Raw genomic sequence first — 18987 nt, 5'->3', positions numbered from 1 at the left:
CCAAACACTTCTGTCAGGTACTCCAGGTAAAGGACAATAAATCACACTTCCCCTGCACAGTTTTCTTCCAAGACAATCCACACCTCAGCTTTGTGACAAGGAAATAGCATGGCTCTGTACACTGGGAGATGAAGCCTTGGTGCCTCACAGCTCATTCTTCCCATCCCTCAGCCCCAGCACTGCAGAGACCCTGGCTTTGCCTTCCTGCTGCCTGGGGGAAGATTGAGCTGGTGCTCTAGAACACTTATGAACGCTTTCAAATCAACATTTGATCACTGAAGTTACAATCGTCCCAGCACTAGCAGGCAAAGTCTCCTGTCTGCCCTTGCAATTCTTTAATCTCAGTGTTCAGGCAGCTCAAAGAGCAGAATCCTAGAATGGGTTGGGTTGGAAGGCACCAATAACAATCATCTGTCAGGCTTGCTAAGTTCCAATGCCAGCAATCATTGCACTTATGGGGTGAAGGGGGAAAACTTTGATGGCACAGTGGAACAAACAACCAAGAGACACAGAGCCCACTGGGTTTTCCTGTCAGACCTCCCAACATTGAGGGGTTTACTGCTCCCAAAAACAGTCAGAAGAGCTAAAGAAACATACACTTGGTAGAGAGAGGAAAAAGTAGCAAAACACCATCATGTCAAAATTATAGCACTGCTGTAAAACGCTGACTTATTTTTCTTAATGGATGTCAGGGAGAAGCAAGGCTGGACTGTAGGACTTGCACACAAAGCTATACTGAGATAAAAGAGGATTTTAGGGCAATACAAGTTTGGATTGCAGACATTTTATTAAGGATTATTTAATGTTTATGCCAAGAGTGGCATAGTATCTAGGAAGTCTTGCTGTCAGGTGTAGCAAAAGCTGACCAGTTACAGCTGTGGCCAGGTACTCCCACTGCCTTGCTCTGAGCTCTTCCAGCTCTTCCATCAATAGTAATCTCTCTCTTCACTGGATGAATCCCTAGAGAAGCCCTTCACAACAGCAGTGGCAAGACCAACAAGAAGGATACCTCCTACGGCTGCTGTAGTACCAATAACTGCGTTTGTGACCTAGAAAGGGAAAGCAAAACACATGCTGGAAATATGAGGAGCACTTGTATTTACTGCTCCCCAGCATGACAATGTAGCAACGGCAGGGATAGTCAGGGTAAATCAGGGAGAGACATGTGCCCCATTAGCAGAATTTGCAACACCCAGGATTGTACTTCTTGGAGGTGGCACTGAGTGAGAGGGCACTGCCAGGGTGCAGACAGACCACAGTGACCCTGCAGGTCCAGGGGCTCTGGGGAGGCCAGAGGCAGCGCTGGTTTGGAGCCCCCAGCTGGGACTTGGCTGTCCCCATGCAGGCTGCAGGCTGTGTCCCAGTCCCCGGCTCACAGCTCACAGCCAGGAGCTGCTCTGTGAGGCACCCAGGGGCTCACCCCGTGTCATTCACCTGGCCAGAGCGTCTTTTTCCATAGCGGAGCATTGTCACAAAGTGCTCACAGTTGTGTGTAATCACACCATAAGGCACCTCCCTGTCAATCCAGCGCTCGGCACGCCGGATGATCTCCTTCACAGGGAGAGGAGTGCAGGAGCGATCGTATTTGTTGTTGACACGCCAGTTATCATTTCCCACCACCTCCTTCAGGAGCTGCTTCTTCACCTTGGCGTTTCTGGTGAATATTGGTGTGGTGCTCACCAACAGAGATGGGGCTCCTTCATCTGGGGAAGCCAAGGAGTGGATAAGGCAGGCTGGCAGACCCGCTCTGGTCCCTCCAGGACCTCAGATGGGTTTCTGATGGCTCCTGGAAAAGTCAGCTACACACACAGGGTCCAGCACCAGTCCATGGAAGGAGACGGAGCTCTAGGGGCATCCCAACGGCCTCAGAACACCCTGCCAGGCTGCATCAGCCTTACCTACAGGTGTCACGTTGATGACATATCCATCTCCAATGTAGAGGGCCCAGTGCTGGTAAATCTCCCGGTCGATCTCGATCAGGTCCCCAGGCTGGGGGTGGCAATTGTCCTGTCCCATCCCAGGAGCGTGCAGTGAGGAGGTGCAGCAGGTGTATTGGCGCGGGCTGAGCGCAGGGCAGAGCGCAGCGGGGAGGCTCGGGCTGTGCAGGGGCAGGCGGCGGGAGCGCAGGCACGGAGGGTGTCAGTGCCGGGCGCTCGGGGCCGCTGCCGCCCGCCGGCGCAGGGCGAGGCACCGAACGGCCCCGCTCCCCGCCAGCGCATCCGCCCGAGGCCGAGGCCGGGCCGGGCGGGTGTCCGGCTGCTGCCGCCGTCCCCGCCTGCCCCCGCCCGCCCGCCCGCCCGCGGTGCCCGCGCTCCCCTCCCGGCCGCGCTCCCTTCGGGGCTCCGCTGCTGCCGGGGCCGGGCCGCGCCTGCCCGGGGGTGCCCGCGGGGCCGAGCCCGTGCCCAGGCTCTGGGGCACCTCGGGCCGCCCGGCAGAGCCGCGCCCGCCGCCGGCAGCCTGGAGGGGCCGCATCCTGCTGGCAAACGCCCGCTCCATCCCCGAGCCCCGCTCACCTCAGCGCCTGTCCCGCTGCTGCCGTGGCCGCGCTCCCGGGCCCGCTGCTCCCGCTATAAATACCTAGTTTGAGGCGATTGCGCAATCTTTCCGAGGTCACTGCCCCGCATCCTCATGTCTGGTACCTCCTGTCCCCCGCAGCGGTATGGCTCTGCTCGCAAAGGTAATGCCAAATACACTCATTGAGTGGTTTTGTTGCCGAGGAACTCGGGCTGCCACCACCTCCTTATGGGGAGACTCTATTGTCAAGCCATCCTCCTGTCCAGTGATGGCCAGAGCCCTGACCCTGCACCCTGTCGCCTCGCTGGACGTTTTCTTGCAGATCAACCACCACTGGATCATGCTTAAAACTTGGTTTGGGTACCAGTCAAACACTCTGTACCAAAAATGGCTAAGAATACTGCAGAGGTATCTCTTATGGCCTCGTGTAAATGCAAAAGACTTTTCAGCAAAAAGCTGATGGATTAGGTTTATGTTAACCCCACCCACAAAGACAGTGAAGGGCACCAGGTTGCACAATGCTGGAGTTTGCCCAGATAAAATTATGCCAGTTCTCTTGTATTCCAGGATGAAGTAGAGATGTGAGAATTCCATACGCTGCCCTCATAGAGCACTCCCCATGCCAGGGTGTGTAGAGAGAATACCCTGAGTGCAGAAAGGTTAAAATTCACAAGTTACCATATAACCATTTGTTAGGATAGCCATGTAAAATTATTCACCTTCCAGGAATCCAAAAACGTGTTTCAGTTTGATTATCATGTGTTTTCCTGTATTAATGCAAAGAACTTTACTCAGATATAGTAACAAATGGCAGTACAAAATAAAACTGGAAAACTTGCCTTGGTTATTCCAAACACTGTAAAACTGCCATTTAAAAAGAGCAGTGAGTTGATCCTTGTTTTGCTTTCCTTTAATGCAGAGCTTCATGTTTCCTGCTAAACCAACTTGTTCTCAAGCCACAAGATTTTCACTTGAACTCCTCTGATTCCCTCCCTGATGGGGCTGGCAGGGGAGGGAGTGAGCAGCTGCCTGGTGCTTTCTTGCTGCCTCGGGTTAATCCTGGACAACCTGTTCAGAGCACACAAAACCAGCCAGCCTCTCACTGACAGCTCTTCTGCTCCCACCTGTCCCTGCAGTCCAGGCAGTTGCATGTAAGAAAAGCAACTCAGGATTGTGTGTCTCACAGGTGGGATGCAGGTGACCTGGTTCCAAACACTTATGTCAGGTACTCCAGGTAAAGGACAATAAATCACACTTCCCCTGCACAGTTTTCTTCCAAGCCAATCCACAGATCGGTTTTGTGACAAGGAAACAGCGTGGCTCAGTACATTGGGAGACACTTTTTAGTCAGCGAAAAACTGAGGAAAACACCATCATACCAAAATCAAAGCACTCCTGTAATACTCTGAGGGATACAGGTTATAAGACCTGCAATTCCCTCTGACCTCCCAACCTCCCAGGAGCTGATCAGTTTAGGCAGCAGAAGTACAGGCTCAAAGACACTGCACATGCCCTGCCTGCTCCTTTGCAGACATTGTAGCCAGGGCTTTCCCACCTACATAGAGCCTCAGCTGGAAAACCCTCAGCAGTACTTTTTTTTGAGTTTTTCAAAAAGTTGAGGTTAAAATCACAGATATACAGAAAAAATCTTCAGGAACCAAATGATGAAAATGGATGAAATGTCTGCACCAGTGCAAATGAGTCTAGACTACCACAAAAATCATCACAGTCAATGAAATAACAGCAGATATGGCAACCAGGCTAGTGCTGCTTGAGGCTGCCTTAAATGGTGCCAATCTTGACTTTTTATTTCTTAATGAAACAGCAGAGAAAAGCAGGCTGAACAGTTGAACTTGGATGCAAATTTTTACTCAGATAAAGGAGGATTTGGGGGCAATTAATGTTTGGGTGTCTGATATTTTACTAAGGCTTGTTTAGTGTTTAGAGCAAGGGCCGCACAGTTCTAAGAAGCCTTTGTGGCAGGTGTAGAAAAAGCTGATCAGTGACTGCTGTGGCCAGGGGCTCCCCTGTTGAAATCCAGGGCATCCCTTTGGTCGCCCTGGAGGGTCAGGGGCCCTTGCAGAGATGTCTGGGACCCAAGCAAGAGGGTTTGAAACCTGTACAGGGGGGTTTGAAACCTGTACAGGTGGGTCTGGGATCTGTACAGGGGGGTTGGAGACCCTGGCACAGAGCCCAGGAAGACACCGTCTTTGATTTCAGTCCATGGGAAAGGCTTCCAACACTGAGAGAGGAATTGCAAGTCTCATGAGTGAGAAAGACGATAGTTTAGCTTATCACAGGGTGGAAAATTCTGTAACTTTGGGTTTTTAGAATGGAGGTGAATGAAAGCAAGATGGAGCATTTTGGGCAGTGCCCTCGGTTCTTCTTTGTCTCCATTTTCTGCTGTGACGGTGGCACAAAGTAGATCAAGGAGACTGGGTCAGAGATGACCTGTTTAGTATAGGTAGTAGGTATTGGTATGTAATTGTAAATAAGGGATACGTAATAATCACTATAAAGGGCAGCAATGTCCCATCAGAGGGGGAGTCACCTGATGCCCAAGATGCTGCACAGACCTTGGCTCGTGAGAGAAAATTGTAAGATAAGCAATAATAAACAAAGCAAGAAACCTTGAGAAACAAGAACTTGAAGACTCCATTTTATTCTTGTGTCTAGCTCAGGGCTTTTCAAAAGGCAAAAGATTCTAAACCACCTCGATCTCGAGAGATCAACTCAAGACTCCCCCTGCTTTGCTCTGAGCATTTCCTTACAGCCCATCAGATGTACAATATCTTGTGGAAGGTCTTCCCACGCCACAGTTTCCCAATAGCACTGGCAACACTGGGGGAAATGATAATGACACTTGCTACGATAGCTGCTGCTGCAGTATAAGCAACTACTTTTCTGACCTGTAAAGGGAAAGTAAAACACAGGCTGGAAATATGATGAGAATTTAAATTTATATCCTATCACCATGATAGAAACAGCAGGGATAATCAGGGTAAATAAATCAGGGAGAGACATGTGCCCCATTAGCAGAAGGGGTAACACCCAGGATTGTAACCCAGGAGGTGGCACTCAGAGGGAGGGCACTGCCAGGGTGCAGACAGACCACAGTGACCCTGCAGGTCCAGGGGCTCTGGGGAGGCCAGAGGCAGCGCTGGTTTGGAGCCCCCAGCTGGGACTTGGCTGTCCCCATGCAGGCTGCAGGCTGTGTCCCAGTCCCCGGCTCACAGCTCACAGCCAGGAGCTGCTCTGGGAGGCACCCAGGGGCTCCCCCCGTGTCACTCACCTGGTCAGAGCGTCTTTTTCCATAGCGGAGCTCTGTCACAAAGTGCTCACAGTTGTTTGTAAGCAGACCATATGACACCTCCTTGTCAATCCTCTCCTTGGCACTGCAGATGATCTCCTCCACAGAAAGAGGAGTGTATAAGCGATCATACTCGTTGTTGACACGCCAGTCATCATTTCCCACTACCTTCTTCAGGAGTTCCTTCTTCACCATGCCCTTTCTGGCAAGTACAAATGCCATGTTCCGCAACCAGGATGGCAATTCTTTATCTGGGTAAGCCAAGGAGGAGGTAAGAGAGACCCACAGACCCTCTCAAGCCCCTCCAGGATCTCAGATGGGTTTCTGACTGCTCCTGGAAAAGTCAGCTACACACACAGGGTCCAGCACCAATCCATGGAGGGAGACAGAGCTCTTGGGGCATCCCAACACCCACTCGGCCCCTCCCCGGCTGCATCAGCCTTACCTACAGGTGCCACGTGGATGACATATCCATCCCCCATGTAGAGGGCCCAGTGCTGGTAAAACCCCCGGTCGATCTCGATCAGGTCCCCAGGCTGGGCATCGTGACAATTGTCCTGTCCTATCCTAGGAGCGTGCAGTGAGGACGTGCAGGACCTGTAGTCGGGCTGGCTGAGTGCAGGGAGGGGAGGCTCGGGCTGTGCAGGGGCAGGCGGCGGGAGCGCAGGCACGGAGGGTGTCAGTGCCGGGCGCTCGGGGCCGCTGCCGCCCGCCGGCGCAGGGCGAGGCACCGAACGGCCCCGCTCCCCGCCAGCGCATCCGCCCGAGGCCGAGGCCGGGCCGGGCGGGTGTCCGGCTGCTGCCGCCGTCCCCGCCTGCCCCCGCCCGCCCGCCCGCCCGCCCGCGGTGCCCGCGCTCCCCTCCCGGCCGCGCTCCCTTCGGGGCTCCGCTGCTGCCGGGGCCGGGCCGCGCCTGCCCGGGGGTGCCCGCGGGGCCGAGCCCGTGCCCAGGCTCTGGGGCACCTCGGGCCGCCCGGCAGAGCCGCGCCCGCCGCCGGCAGCCTGGACGGGCCGCATCCTGCTGGGAAACCCCCGCTCGCATCCCCCGAGCCCCGCTCATCCTGTCCCGCTCCTGCCGCGTCCAGGCTCCCGGCCCGCTGCTCCCGCTGCAAAGATCGTTAAAGGCGATTTTACAGTCTTTCTGAGTCACTGCCTCACAGGCCTGCCTCTCTTGCTCCGGATGAGGGTGTGGTCGCTAGCATTGACGCAAAAGAACTCGTTGAGTGGAAAATGAAGTTTTGTTAACAGGAAACAGGGGCTGCCACCTCCTTATTGTGGGGCGACTCTATTCTCGAATCATCCTCCTGTCCAGTGATGGGCAACGGCCCTGACCCTGCACCCTATCACCCCGATGGACATTTTCTTACCAAACAACAGCCACTGGATCATGCTTAAAACTTTACTTGGGTACTAGTCAAACGGTTGGTACCAAAAATGGCAGATGATGCTGCCGAGGGGTCTCATATGGCCTCGTGTAAATGCAAAAGACTTTGCAGCAAAGAGCTGATGGATTAGACTTATCTCCACCCACAAACACAGTGAAGGGCACCAGGCTGCACAATTCTGAGGCTTCTCTGGCTCGCTCTGAATCATTCCAGGTTTCCATCCTCTGATGTGCACTGCTATGCTTGAAATCTCTACAAAAGCCCTGCCATTTAGGGACAGGCTGTGCCCGTGGCCCTGATCATAATCAACGATATTTCTGTTGGGTCCTGGGAAAAGAACAGGACTCTATTCCATGGCAACTGCAGGTCTTGGGCTTTGCCAATATCTCCTACAAAGGCTCAAAATGCAGCAAGTGATAAATTCTGCTGCTTTTCCTCACACTCTCCCCATATTTCACTCATGGTTTGTGCAGTGTTTCACCAAATCCTGCCAATGCACCCACCAGGCTCCATGGAAAGGCAAACGATAAACAGCAACATCACCGTGACTTCAATGAAAGTCACAATAGAATTGTAAACTTCTGTATTCTGGGAAATCTTACAGCTTACAAGAACAACAAGGCAATTCCTCAGATAAGATAATTCCACTTCTCTTGCAGTCCAGGATGAATTAGAGATGTGAGAGGTTCATACATTGCAAGCACAGTGCATTTCCTTTCCAAAGGCTGTGGAGAAAATACTCTTCAGTTTAGAAAGATAAAACTTCACAGGATACTGTATAACCATTTGTTAGCCTAAACATGAAAGAAATTTTGATTCCAGTTCTGGAAATAAAAAAAAAAAAAAATCAGTTTTTGTTTGATTATCATGTGTTTTCCTGTATTACAGCTAAAAACTTTATTCAGATATATTAACTAGGGGCAGTACAAAATAAAAGTGGAAATCATGGCTTGTTTATTTCAAAAATTGTAAAGCTGCCTTTTAAAGAAAGCAGTGAATTAATTCCTTGTTTCGATCTCCTTTAATGCAAAGCTTTTGGTTACCTGCTAAACCAACTTGTTCTCAAGCCACAAGTTTTTTACTGCAACTCCTATGAATCCCTCCCTGATGGGGCTGGCAGGGGAGGGAGTGAACAGCTGCCTGGTGCTTTCTTCCTGCCTGGGGTTGATCCTGGACAATTTTTTTAAAGCAGACAGTTCTTCTCCTCTCACCTGTCCCTGCAGTCCAGGCAGTTGCATGTAAGAAAAGCAACTCAGGATTGTGTGTCTCACAGGTGGGATGCAGGTGACCTGGTTCCACACACTTAAGGCAGAGACTCCAGGCAAAGGGCAACAAATCACACTTCCCCTGCACAGTTTTCTTCCAAGCCAATCCACACCTCAGCTTTGTGACAAGGAAACAGCATGGCTCTGTACACTGGGAGATGAAACACTGGTGCCTCGCAGCTCATTCTTCACATCCCTCTGCCCCAGCACTGCAGAGGCCCTGGCTTTGCCTTCCTGCTGCCTGGGGGAAGATTGAGCTGGTGCTGGGACTATGAACACTTTAGAACTACATTTGATCCCTGAAGTGACCATGGCCACAGCTTTTTGAGGCAAAGGCTCCAGGCTGCGATTGTAACTCTTTAAGCCCCTCAGTGTTCAGGCTGCTCAAGGAGTAGAATCCTAGAATGGTTTGAGAGTTGGAATGGATCATAAAAAAATCGTCCATCAGGCTTGCTAAGTTCCATTGCAATCACTGCACTTATGGGGGTGAAGAGGGGCTAAACTTTGATAGCACAGTGGAACTCAGAGCTGACAGAGGAAAAGGCAGCTGGGGCTTTTCTGTCACACTTTCCCACACTGGGGGTCTGCTGCTGCCAAAGAGAGCCAAAAGAGCCAGAGAGAGGAACAATTTGTAGGCAGGGAAAACTGAGCAAAACACCATCGCACCAAAATCAGAATGACCCTGTAAAACACTGTAGGATACAGCCTGTACAACCTGCTCTTCCCTCCCATTTCCTGGCCTCCCAGGAGCTGTTCAGTCTAGGCAGCACAAGCTGCCTAAGGATTCAGGACATGGCACATGCCCTGCCTATGCTTTTGCAGACCTGGCAGCCAGGGCTTTCCCACTTAGTGAATTGGTGAATCTTAGTGATTTTTTCCGCATTGTCATCATGAAGATGCAGGGAGTAGGAGAGAGTGACTTCCTTGAGTCAGATGGCGAGTGAATGAGTCCTTTGAAAGAAGTGGCTGACAGCCCCTCACACCAATGGGATCATTTTGGGAGAGGAATAGGAGGCTTGGCAGGTTTGTAGTTGGTGGTGCTCTCTCATGCTCGGGGATGCGGAGCCGTCACGCGGTGTGGTGGGCAATGGTGCGCTCTGTGCCAGGACTTGGTTGTGCTGTCAGTCAGCAAACAATGTGTCTGCGGCTGTGCTGTACGTTGGCAGCATGGTGTGTCTGTGGCTGCACTGTAAGTTGGCAGCACGGTGTGTCTGTGGCTGCACTGGAAGTTGGCAGCACGGTGTGTCTGTGGCTGTGCTGTCAGTTGGCAGCACGGTGTGTCTGTGGCTGCACTGGAAGTTGGCAGCACGGTGTGTCTGTGGCTGCACTGGAAGTTGGCAGCACAGTGTGTCTGTGGCTGTACTGTAAGTTGGCAGCACGATGTGTCTGTGGCTGTGCTGTAAGTTGGCAGCACGATGTGTCTGTGGCTGTGCTGTAAGTTGGCAGCACGATGTGTCTGTGGCTGTGCTGTAAGTTGGCAGCACGGTGTGTCTGTGGCTGTGCTGTAAGTTGGCAGCACGGTGTGTCTGTGGCTGCACTGTAAGTTGGCAGCACGGTGTGTCTGTGGCTGTGCTGTAAGTTGACAGCGTGGTGTGTCTGTGGCTGTGCTGTAAGTTGACAGCGTGGTGTGTCTGTGGCTGTGCTGTAAGTTGACAGCGTGGTGTGTCTGTGGCTGCACTGGAAGTTGGCAGCACGGTGTGTCTGTGGCTGCACTTCCCGCCCGTGCCGCTGCTGCTGGGCGCATCCCGCGCGGCTGCCCAGGCTAGAGTTGCTGGGGATCATCTTGAACAGTGATGTTCCTGATTTAGCATATTTTAATGGGATGGCAGGGAGGAGCAAGGCTGAATTGTTAAACTCGCACGTAAAGCTATACAAAGATAAAAGAGGACTTTAGGGAAATATGATTAGGATTTCAGACATTTTATTAAGGCTTATTTAATGTTTACAGCAAGGATGGCACAGTTGCTAGGAAGCCTTCCTGGCAGGTGGAGCAAAAAGGTGACCAGTGGCCACTGTGGCCAGGGGCTCCCACTGCCTTGCTCTGAGCTCATCCAGACAGCCCATCAGTAGCATTAGTTTCTGGATGTGCCCTTGGACACTGCTTCCAGAACAAGAGCAATAACACCAAGAATGCCGACTGTTGCTGTTGCTGCAGTAGTGCCAACAACTGCGTTTGTGACCTATAAAAGGGAAAGCAAAACACAGGCTGGAAATATAAGGAGCATTTGTATTTACTGCCCCTCAGCACGATAATGTAGCAAAGGCAGGGAGAGTCAGGGTAAATAAATCAGGGAGAGACATGTGCCCCATTAGCAGAATTTGCGACACCCAGGACTGTACTTCTTGGGGGTGGCACTGAGTGAGAGGGCACTGCCAGGGTGCAGACACACCACAGTGACCCTGCAGGTCCAGGGGCTCTGGGGAGGCCAGAGGCAGCGCTGGTTTGGAGCCCCCAGCTGGGACTTGGCTGTCCCCATGCAGGCTGCAGGCTGTGTCCCAGTCCCCGGCTCACAGCTCACAGCCAGGAGCTGCTCTGGGAGGCACCCAGGGGCTCCCCCCGTGTCACTCACCTGGTCACTGAGTTTTTGTCCATAGCGGAGCATTGTCACAAAGTGCTCACAGTTGCGGCTAAGAACATTATATGGCACCTCCCTGTCAATCAATTCCTCAGCACGCCGGATGATCTCCTTCACAGGGAGAGGAGTGCGGGAGCGATCATACTTGTTGTTGACACGCCATTTATTTTTTCCAGCCACATCCTTCAGGAGTTCCTTCTTCACCCTGGCCCTTGTGGCGGATATTGATGAGCTGCTACCCAAAACTGATCGGCCTCCTTCATCTGAGGAAGTCAGGGAAGAGATAAGGCAGGCTGATCATGTCTGGCCCCTCCAGGATCTCAGATGGGTTTCTGACTGCTCCTGGAAAAGTCAGCTACACACACAGGGTCCAGCACCAGTCCATGGAAGGAGACAGAGCTCTTGGGGCATCCCAACACCCACTCGGCCTCTGCCCGGCGACAAAAGCCCTACCTGTCACATGGATGACATATCCATTCCCGACATAGAGGGCCCAGTGCTGGTAACCCGGCCGGTAGATCTCGATCAGGTCCCCAGGCTGAGGGGGGTGGCAATTGTCCTGTCCCATCCCAGGAGCGTGCAGTGAGGAGGTGCAGCAGGTGTATTGGGGCGGGCTGAGCGCAGGGCAGAGCGCAGCGGGGAGGCTCGGGCTGTGCAGGGGCAGGCGGCGGGAGCGCAGGCACGGAGGGTGTCAGTGCCGGGCGCTCGGGGCCGCTGCCGCCCGCCGGCGCAGGGCGAGGCACCGAACGGCCCCGCTCCCCGCCAGCGCATCCGCCCGAGGCCGAGGCCGGGCCGGGCGGGTGTCCGGCTGCTGCCGCCGTCCCCGCCTGCCCCCGCCCGCCCGCCCGCCCGCGGTGCCCGCGCTCCCCTCCCGGCCGCGCTCCCTTCGGGGCTCCGCTGCTGCCGGGGCCGGGCCGCGCCTGCCCGGGGGTGCCCGCGGGGCCGAGCCCGTGCCCAGGCTCTGGGGCACCTCGGGCCGCCCGGCAGAGCCGCGCCCGCCGCCGGCAGCCTGGAGGGGCCGCATCCTGCTGGCAAACGCCCGCTCCATCCCCGAGCCCCGCTCACCTCAGCGCCTGTCCCACTGCTGCCGTGGCCGCGATCCTCGCCCGCTATAAATGCCGTTAGAGGCGATTGCACAATCTTTCCGAGGTCAGTGCCCTGCAGCCGCACCTCTGGCATCACCTGTCACCTGCAGCGATAAGGCTCTGCTCCCTGGGATAGTGCCAAAAGAACTCGTTGGATGGAAAACGTGATCTTCTTGTCGGGGAACTCGGGCTGCCATCACCTCCTTATGGGGACACTCTATTCTCGAGTCATCCTCCTGTCCAATGATGGGCAACAGCCCTGCCCCTGCACCCTGTCACCCCAATGGGCATTTTCTTGCAGAACAACCACCACTGGATCATGCTTAAAACCTGGCTTGGAGACCAGTTAAACGCTTGGTACCAAAAATGGCACATCATGCTGCAGAGGGGTCTCTAATGGCCTAATGTGAATGCAAAAGGCTTTGCAGCAAAAACCTGATGGATTAGGTTTATGTTAACCTCACCCACAAACACAGTGAAGGGCACCAGGTTGCACAATGCTGGGCCGTCCCTGGCTTGCTCTGAATCAGCCCAGGTTTCCATCCTCTGATGTGCACCACATTCAGATGCTTGAAATCTCTACAAAAGCCCTGCCATTTAGAGACTGGCTGTGCCCATGGCCCTGGTCATTTTCAAGGATATTTCTCTCAGGTGCTGGGAAAAGAACAGCTTTGACTCTATTCCATGGCAACTGCAGGTCTTGGGCCTTGCCAGTACCTCCTACAAAGGCTCAAAATGCCGCAAGTGATGGATTCTGCTGCTTCTGCTCTCACTCTCACCATGTGGTTCATGCAGTATTTCACCAAATCCTGCCAATGCACCCACCAGGCTCCATGGAAAGGCAGCCGATAAAGAGCAACATCACCTTGACTGCAAAGAGAAGCACAATACAGTTGCAAAGTTCTGCATTCTGTGAAATATTACAGATTTCAAGAACAAGAAGACAATTCCCCAGATAAAATAATGCCAGTTCTCTTGTACTGCAGGGTCAAGTAGAGATGTGAGAGTTCCATACGCTGCCCTCACAGAGCACTCCCCGTGTTGGGGTGTGCAGAGAGAATGCTCTGAGTGCAGAAAGGTTAAAGCTCACAGGTTGCTGTATAGCCCCATAATAGCCTAGCCATGAAAGAAGATTCAATTCCATTTCCAGGAATCCAAAAACAAGTTTCAGATTCATTTTGATTAGCATATGTTTTCCTGTACTAAAGCAAAGAACTTTATTCAGATGTAATAACAAAGGGCAGTACAAAATGCAACTGGAAATCTTGGCTTGGTTATTTCAAACATTGTAAAACTGATGATAAAAAGCCGTGAAATATTTCCTTGTTTTACTTTCCTTTAATGCAAAGCTTTTGGTTTCCTGCTAAACCTACGTTTTCCCAAGCCACAAGTTTTTCACTTGAACTCCTCTGATTCCCTCCCTGATGGGGCTGGCAGGGCACTGCGTGAGTGGCTGCCTGGTGCTTTCTTGCTGGCTGAGGTTTATCCTGGACAACCTTTTCAGAGCACACAAAACCAGCCAGCCTCTCACTGACAGCTCTTCTGCTCCCACCTGTCCCTGCAGTCCAGGCAGTTGCATGTAGGAAAAGCAACTCAGGATTGTGTGTCTCACAGGTGGGATGCAGGTGACCTGGTTCCAAACACTTATGTCAGGTATTCCAGGTAAAGGACAATAAATCACACTTCCCCTTGCACAGTTTTCTTCCAAGCCAATCCACAGATCAGCTTTGTGACAAGGAAATAGCATGGCTCTGTACACTGGGAGATGAAGCCTTAATGCCTCACAGCTCATTCTTCCCATCCCTCACCCCCAGCACTGCAGAGACCCTGGCTTTGCCTTCCTGCTGCCAGGGGGAAGATTGAGCTGCTGCTGGGACTTTGAACGCTTTAGAATCAACATTTTATCCCTGAAGTGACCACGGCCTCAGCTTTTTGAGGCAAAGGCTCCTGGCTGCCATTGTAATTCTTTAAGCCCCTCAGTGTTCAGGCTGCTCAAGGAGTAGAATTATAGAATGGTTTGAGAGTTGGAAGGGATCATAAAAATCATCTGTCAGGCTTGCTAAGTTCCAATGCAATCACTGCACTTACAGGAGTGAAGAGGGGGAAAGCTTTGATAGCACAGTGGAACTCAGAGCTGACAGAGGAAAAGGCAGCTGGAGCTTTTCTGTCCCACCTCCCCACACTGGGGGTCTGCTGCTGCTAAAGAGAGCCAAAAGAGCCAGAGAGAGGAACAATTTGTAGGCAGGGAAAAACTGAGCAAAACACCATCGCACCAAAATCAGAATGACCCTGTAAAACACTGTAGGATACAGCCTGTACAACCTGCTCTTCCCTCCCATTTCCCGACCTCCCAGGAGCTCCTCAGTGTAGGCAACACAAGCTGCCTAAGGTTTCAGGACATGGCACATGCCCTGCCTATGCTTTTACAGACCTGGCAGCCAGGGCTTTCCCACTTAGTGGATTGGTGAATCTTAGTGATTTTTTTTCTCCATTGTCATCGTGAAGATGCAGGGAGTAAGAGAGAGTGACTTCCTTGAGTTAGATGGTGAGTGAATGAGTCCTTTGAAAGAAGTGGCTGATAGCCCTGGCACACCAATGGGATCTTTTTGGGAGGGGAATGGGGGGGCTTGGCAGTTTTGTAGTTGGTGGTGCTCTCTCGTGCTTGGGGATGTGGAGCCGTCGTGCGGTGTGGTGGGCAATGGTGCGCTCTGTGCCGGGACTTGGTTGTGCTGTCAGTCAGCAAACAATGTGTCTGTGGCTGCACTGTAAGTTGACAGCACGGTGTGTCTGTGGCTGTGCTGTAAGTTGGCAGCACGGTGTGTCTGTGGCTGCACTGTAAGTTGGCAGCACGGTGTGTCTGTGGCTGCACTTCCCACCCGTGCCGCTGCTGCTGGGCGCATCCCGCGCGGCTGCCCAGGCTAGAGCTGCTGGGGATCATCTTGAAGAGTGATGTTCCTGATTTAGCATATCTTAATGGGATGGCAGGGAGGAGCAAGGCTGAATTGTTAAACTCGCACGTAAAGCTATACAAAGATAAAAGAGGATTTTAGGGCAATACAAGTTTGGATTTCAGACATTTTATTAAGGCTTATTTAATGTTTACAGCAAGGATGGCACAGTTGGTAGTCAGTCTTGCTGGCAGGTGGAGCAAAAAGGTGACCAGTGGCCACTGTGGCCAGGGGCTCCCACTGCCTTGCTCTGAGCTCTCCTGACAGACCATCAGTAGCACTAGTTTTTGGATTTGCCTGGGGACAATGCTTCCAGAACAACAAGACCAATAAAACCAAGAATTCCTGCTGTTGCTGTTGCTGCAGTACTGCCAACTGCTTTTTTGACCTATAAAAGGGAAAGCAAAACACAGGCTGGAAATATAAGGAGCATTTGTATTTACTGCCCCTCATCATGATAATGTAGCAAAGGCAGGGAGAGTCAGGGTAAATAAATCAGGGAGAGACATGTGCCCCATTAGCAGAATTTGCAACACCCAGGACTGTACTTCTTGGAGGTGGCACCCAGTAAGAGGGCACTGCCAGGGTGCAGACAGACCACAGTGACCCTGCAGGTCCAGGGGCTCTGGGGAGGCCAGAGGCAGCGCTGGTTTGGAGCCCCCAGCTGGGACTTGGCTGTCCCCATGCAGGCTGCAGGCTGTGTCCCAGTCCCCGGCTCACAGCTCACAGCCAGGAGCTGCTCTGGGAGGCACCCAGGGGCTCACCCCGTGTCACTCACCTGGCCAGAGCGTCTTTTTCCATAGCGGAGCATTGTCACAAAGTGCTCACAGTTGTTTGTAAGCAAATCATATGGCACCTCCTTGTCAATCCATTCCTCAGCACGCCGGATGATCTCCTTCACAGGGAGAGGAGTGTGGAACCGGTCACGCTTGTTGTTGACCCGCCATTTATGATTTTTGACCACATTTGTCAGGAGTTCCTTCTTCACCCTGGCCTTTGTGGCAGAATTTGATGAGCTGCTACCCAAAACTGATCGGCCTCCTTCATCTGGGGAAGTCAGGGAAGAGATAAGGCAGGCTGATCATGTCTGGCCCCTCCAGGATCTCAGATGGGTTTCTGACTGCTCCTGGAAAAGTCAGCTACACACACAGGGTCCAGCACCAGTCCATGGAGGGAGACAGAGCTCTTGGGGCATCCCAACACCCACTCGACCCCCTGCCAGGCTGCATCAGCCTTACCTACAGATGTCACATGGATGACATATCCATTCCCGACATAAAGGGCCCAGTGCTGATAACCCGGCCGGTAGATCTCGATCAGGTCCCCAGGTTTAGGGTCGTGACAATTGTCCTTTCCCATCCCAGGAGCGTGCAGTGAGGAGGTGCAGCAGGTGTATTGGGGCGGGCTGAGCGCAGGGCAGAGCGCAGCGGGGAGGCTCGGGCTGTGCAGGGGCAGGCGGCGGGAGCGCAGGCACGGAGGGTGTCAGTGCCGGGCGCTCGGGGCCGCTGCCGCCCGCCGGCGCAGGGCGAGGCACCGAACGGCCCCGCTCCCCGCCAGCGCATCCGCCCGAGGCCGAGGCCGGGCCGGGCGGGTGTCCGGCTGCTGCCGCCGTCCCCGCCTGCCCCCGCCCGCCCGCCCGCCCGCCCGCGGTGCCCGCGCTCCCCTCCCGGCCGCGCTCCCTTCGGGGCTCCGCTGCTGCCGGGGCCGGGCCGCGCCTGCCCGGGGGTGCCCGCGGGGCCGAGCCCGTGCCCAGGCTCTGGGGCACCTCGGGCCGCCCGGCAGAGCCGCGCCCGCCGCCGGCAGCCTGGAGGGGCCGCATCCTGCTGGCAAACGCCCGCTCCATCCCCGAGCCCCGCTCACCTCAGCGCCTGTCCCGCTGCTGCCGTAGCCGGGATCCCAGCGCGCTGCTCCTGCTATAAATACCGTTAGAGGCGGCAATCTTTCCGAGGTCACTGCCCCGCAGCCGCATGTCTGGGACCACCTGTTCCCTGCAGCGGTATGGCTCTGCTCGCAAGGGTGGTGCCAAAAGCACTCCTTGGTTGGAAAAGGTGATTTTGTTGCCGAGGAACCGGGGCTGCCACCACCTCTTTATGGGGAGACTCTATTCTCGAATCATCCTCCTGTCCAGTGATGGCCAGAGCCCTGACCCTGCACCCTGTCACCTCGCTGGACGTTTTCTTGCAGATCAACCACCACTGGATCATGCTTAAAACCTGGTTTGGGTGCCAGTCAAACACTTGGTACCAAAAATGGCTGAGAATACTGCAGAGGTATCTCTTATGGCCTTGTGTAAACACAAAAGACTTTTTGGCAAAAAGCTGATGGATTAGGTTTATGTTAACCCCACCCACAACCACAGTGAAGGGCACCAGGTTGCACAATGCTGGAGTTTGCCCAGATAAAATAATGCCAGTTCTCTTGTATTCCAGGATGAAGCAGAGATGTGGGAATTCCATACGCTGCCCTCACAGAGCACTCCCCATGCCAGGGTGTGCAGAGAGAATGTTCTGAGTGCAGAAAGGTTAAAGCTCACAAGTTACTATATAACCCTTTGTTAGCCTAGCCATGAGAAATGATTCAAATTCCAGGAATCCAAAAACAAGTTTCAGTTTCAGTTTGATTATCATGTGTTTTCCTGTATTAATGCAAAGAACTTTACTCAGATATAGTAACAAATGGCAGTATAAAATAAAACCAGAAAACTTGCCTTGGTTATTTCAAACACTGTAAAATGGCCATTTTAAAAAAGCAGTGAATTAATTCCTTGTTTTGTTTCCTTTTAATGCAAAACTTTCACTTTCCTGCTAAACCAACTTGTTCTCAAGCCACAAGATTTTCAGTGCAACTCCTCTGATTCCCTCCCTGATGGGGCTGGCAGGGGAGGGAGTGAGTGGCTGCCTGGTGCTTTCTTGCTGGCTGAGGTTAATCCTGGACAACCTGTTCAGAGCACACAAAACCAGCCAGCCTCTCACTGACAGCTCTTCTGCTCCCACGTGTGCCTGCAGTCCAGGCAGTTGCATGTAAGAAAAGCAACTCAGGATTGTGTGTCTCACAGGTGGGATGCAGGTGACCTGGTTCCAAACACTTATGTCAGGTACTCCAGGTAAAGGACAATAAATCACACTTCCCCTGCACAGTTTTCTTCCAAGCCAATCCACAGATCAGTTTTGTGAGAAGGAAACAGCATGGCTCAGTTCATTGGGAGACACTTTATAGTCAGGGAAAAACTGAGCAAAACACCATCATGCCAAAATCAGAGCACTCCTTTAAAACTCTGAGGGATACAGCTTATAAGACCTGCACTTCCTTCTGACCTCCCAACCTCCCAGGAGCTGATCAGTTTAGGCAGCAGAAGTACAGGCTCGAAGACACTGCAAATGCCCTGCCTGCTCCTTTGCAGACATTGTAGCCAGGGCTTTCCCACCTACATAGAGCCTCAGCTGGAAAACCCTCAGCAGGTCATTTTTTTTGAGTTTTTAAAAAAGTTGAGGTTAAAATCATAGATATACAGAAAAAATATACAAGAACCAATTGATGAAAATGGATGAAAAACCTGCACCAGTGCAAATGAGTCCAGACTACCACAAAAATCATCACAGTCAATGAAATAAAAGCAGATATGGGAACCAGGCTAGTGCAGCTTGAGGTCGCCTTAAATGGTGCCAATCTTGACTTTTTATTTCTTAATGAGGTAGCAGAGAAAAGCAGGCTGAACAGTTGAACGTGGATGCAAATTTATACTCAGATAAAAGAGGATTTGGGGACAATTAATGCTTGGGTGTCTGATATTTTACTAAGGCGTGTTTAGTGTTGCGAGCAAGGGTGGCACAGTTCTAGGAAGCCTTTGTGGCAGGTGTAGAAAAAGCTGACCCAGTGACTGCTGTGGCCAGGGGCTCCCCTGTTGA

General features: G+C 52.8%; 3 protein-coding genes across 3 annotated transcripts; all 3 read right to left on the bottom strand.

Annotated features, from left to right (window-relative positions):
- Nucleotides 1-850: 850 nt before the first annotated feature.
- Nucleotides 851-2544, bottom strand: LOC310913331 (phospholipase A and acyltransferase 1-like). The gene is made up of 4 exons (XM_083868674.1): nucleotides 2514-2544; nucleotides 1899-2098; nucleotides 1435-1703; nucleotides 851-1049 (listed from the first exon to the last, which is right to left on the bottom strand). Exons 2-4 carry the CDS (start codon nucleotides 2014-2016, stop codon nucleotides 927-929), a joined length of 510 nt encoding a protein of 169 aa, XP_083724800.1. The 5' UTR covers nucleotides 2017-2098; nucleotides 2514-2544; the 3' UTR covers nucleotides 851-926.
- An 8238-nt stretch (nucleotides 2545-10782) lies between these two features.
- On the bottom strand, nucleotides 10783-11617 carry LOC310913096 (phospholipase A and acyltransferase 3-like; the record flags this gene model as incomplete). Its single annotated transcript, XM_083868228.1, has 2 exons — nucleotides 10783-11312; nucleotides 11503-11617. 2 exons carry the CDS (start codon nucleotides 11615-11617, stop codon nucleotides 10783-10785), a joined length of 645 nt encoding a protein of 214 aa, XP_083724354.1.
- Nucleotides 11618-15842: 4225 nt separating this feature from the next.
- Nucleotides 15843-16441, bottom strand: LOC310913095 (phospholipase A and acyltransferase 1-like; the record flags this gene model as incomplete). The annotated part of the gene is made up of 2 exons (XM_083868227.1): nucleotides 15843-16159; nucleotides 16321-16441. The coding sequence occupies 2 exons, from the start codon at nucleotides 16439-16441 to the stop codon at nucleotides 15843-15845; spliced, it is 438 nt and encodes a 145-aa protein (XP_083724353.1).
- Between the last annotated feature and the right edge of the window lie 2546 nt (nucleotides 16442-18987).

Source organism: Zosterops lateralis (genome assembly GCF_965231275.1).
Source record: "Zosterops lateralis genome assembly, chromosome: 10".
Taxonomy (NCBI): Eukaryota; Metazoa; Chordata; class Aves; order Passeriformes; family Zosteropidae; genus Zosterops; species Zosterops lateralis.
This window is presented reverse-complemented; position numbering and strand designations above follow the sequence as displayed.

What these genes read in the sequence shown, in the direction of transcription:
- LOC310913331 (XM_083868674.1), bottom strand. Translation starts at nt 2,016, where the DNA reads ATGGGACAGGACAATTGCCACCCCCAGCCTGGGGACCTGATCGAGATC. An exon ending in CATCAACGTGACACCTGTAG is followed by an intron (nt 1,704 to 1,898) that starts GTAAGGCTGATG and finishes TGGCTTCCCCAG; the next exon opens with ATGAAGGAGCCCCATCTCTG. An exon ending in GAAAAAGACGCTCTGGCCAG is followed by an intron (nt 1,050 to 1,434) that starts GTGAATGACACG and finishes TTCCCTTTCTAG; the next exon opens with GTCACAAACGCAGTTATTGG.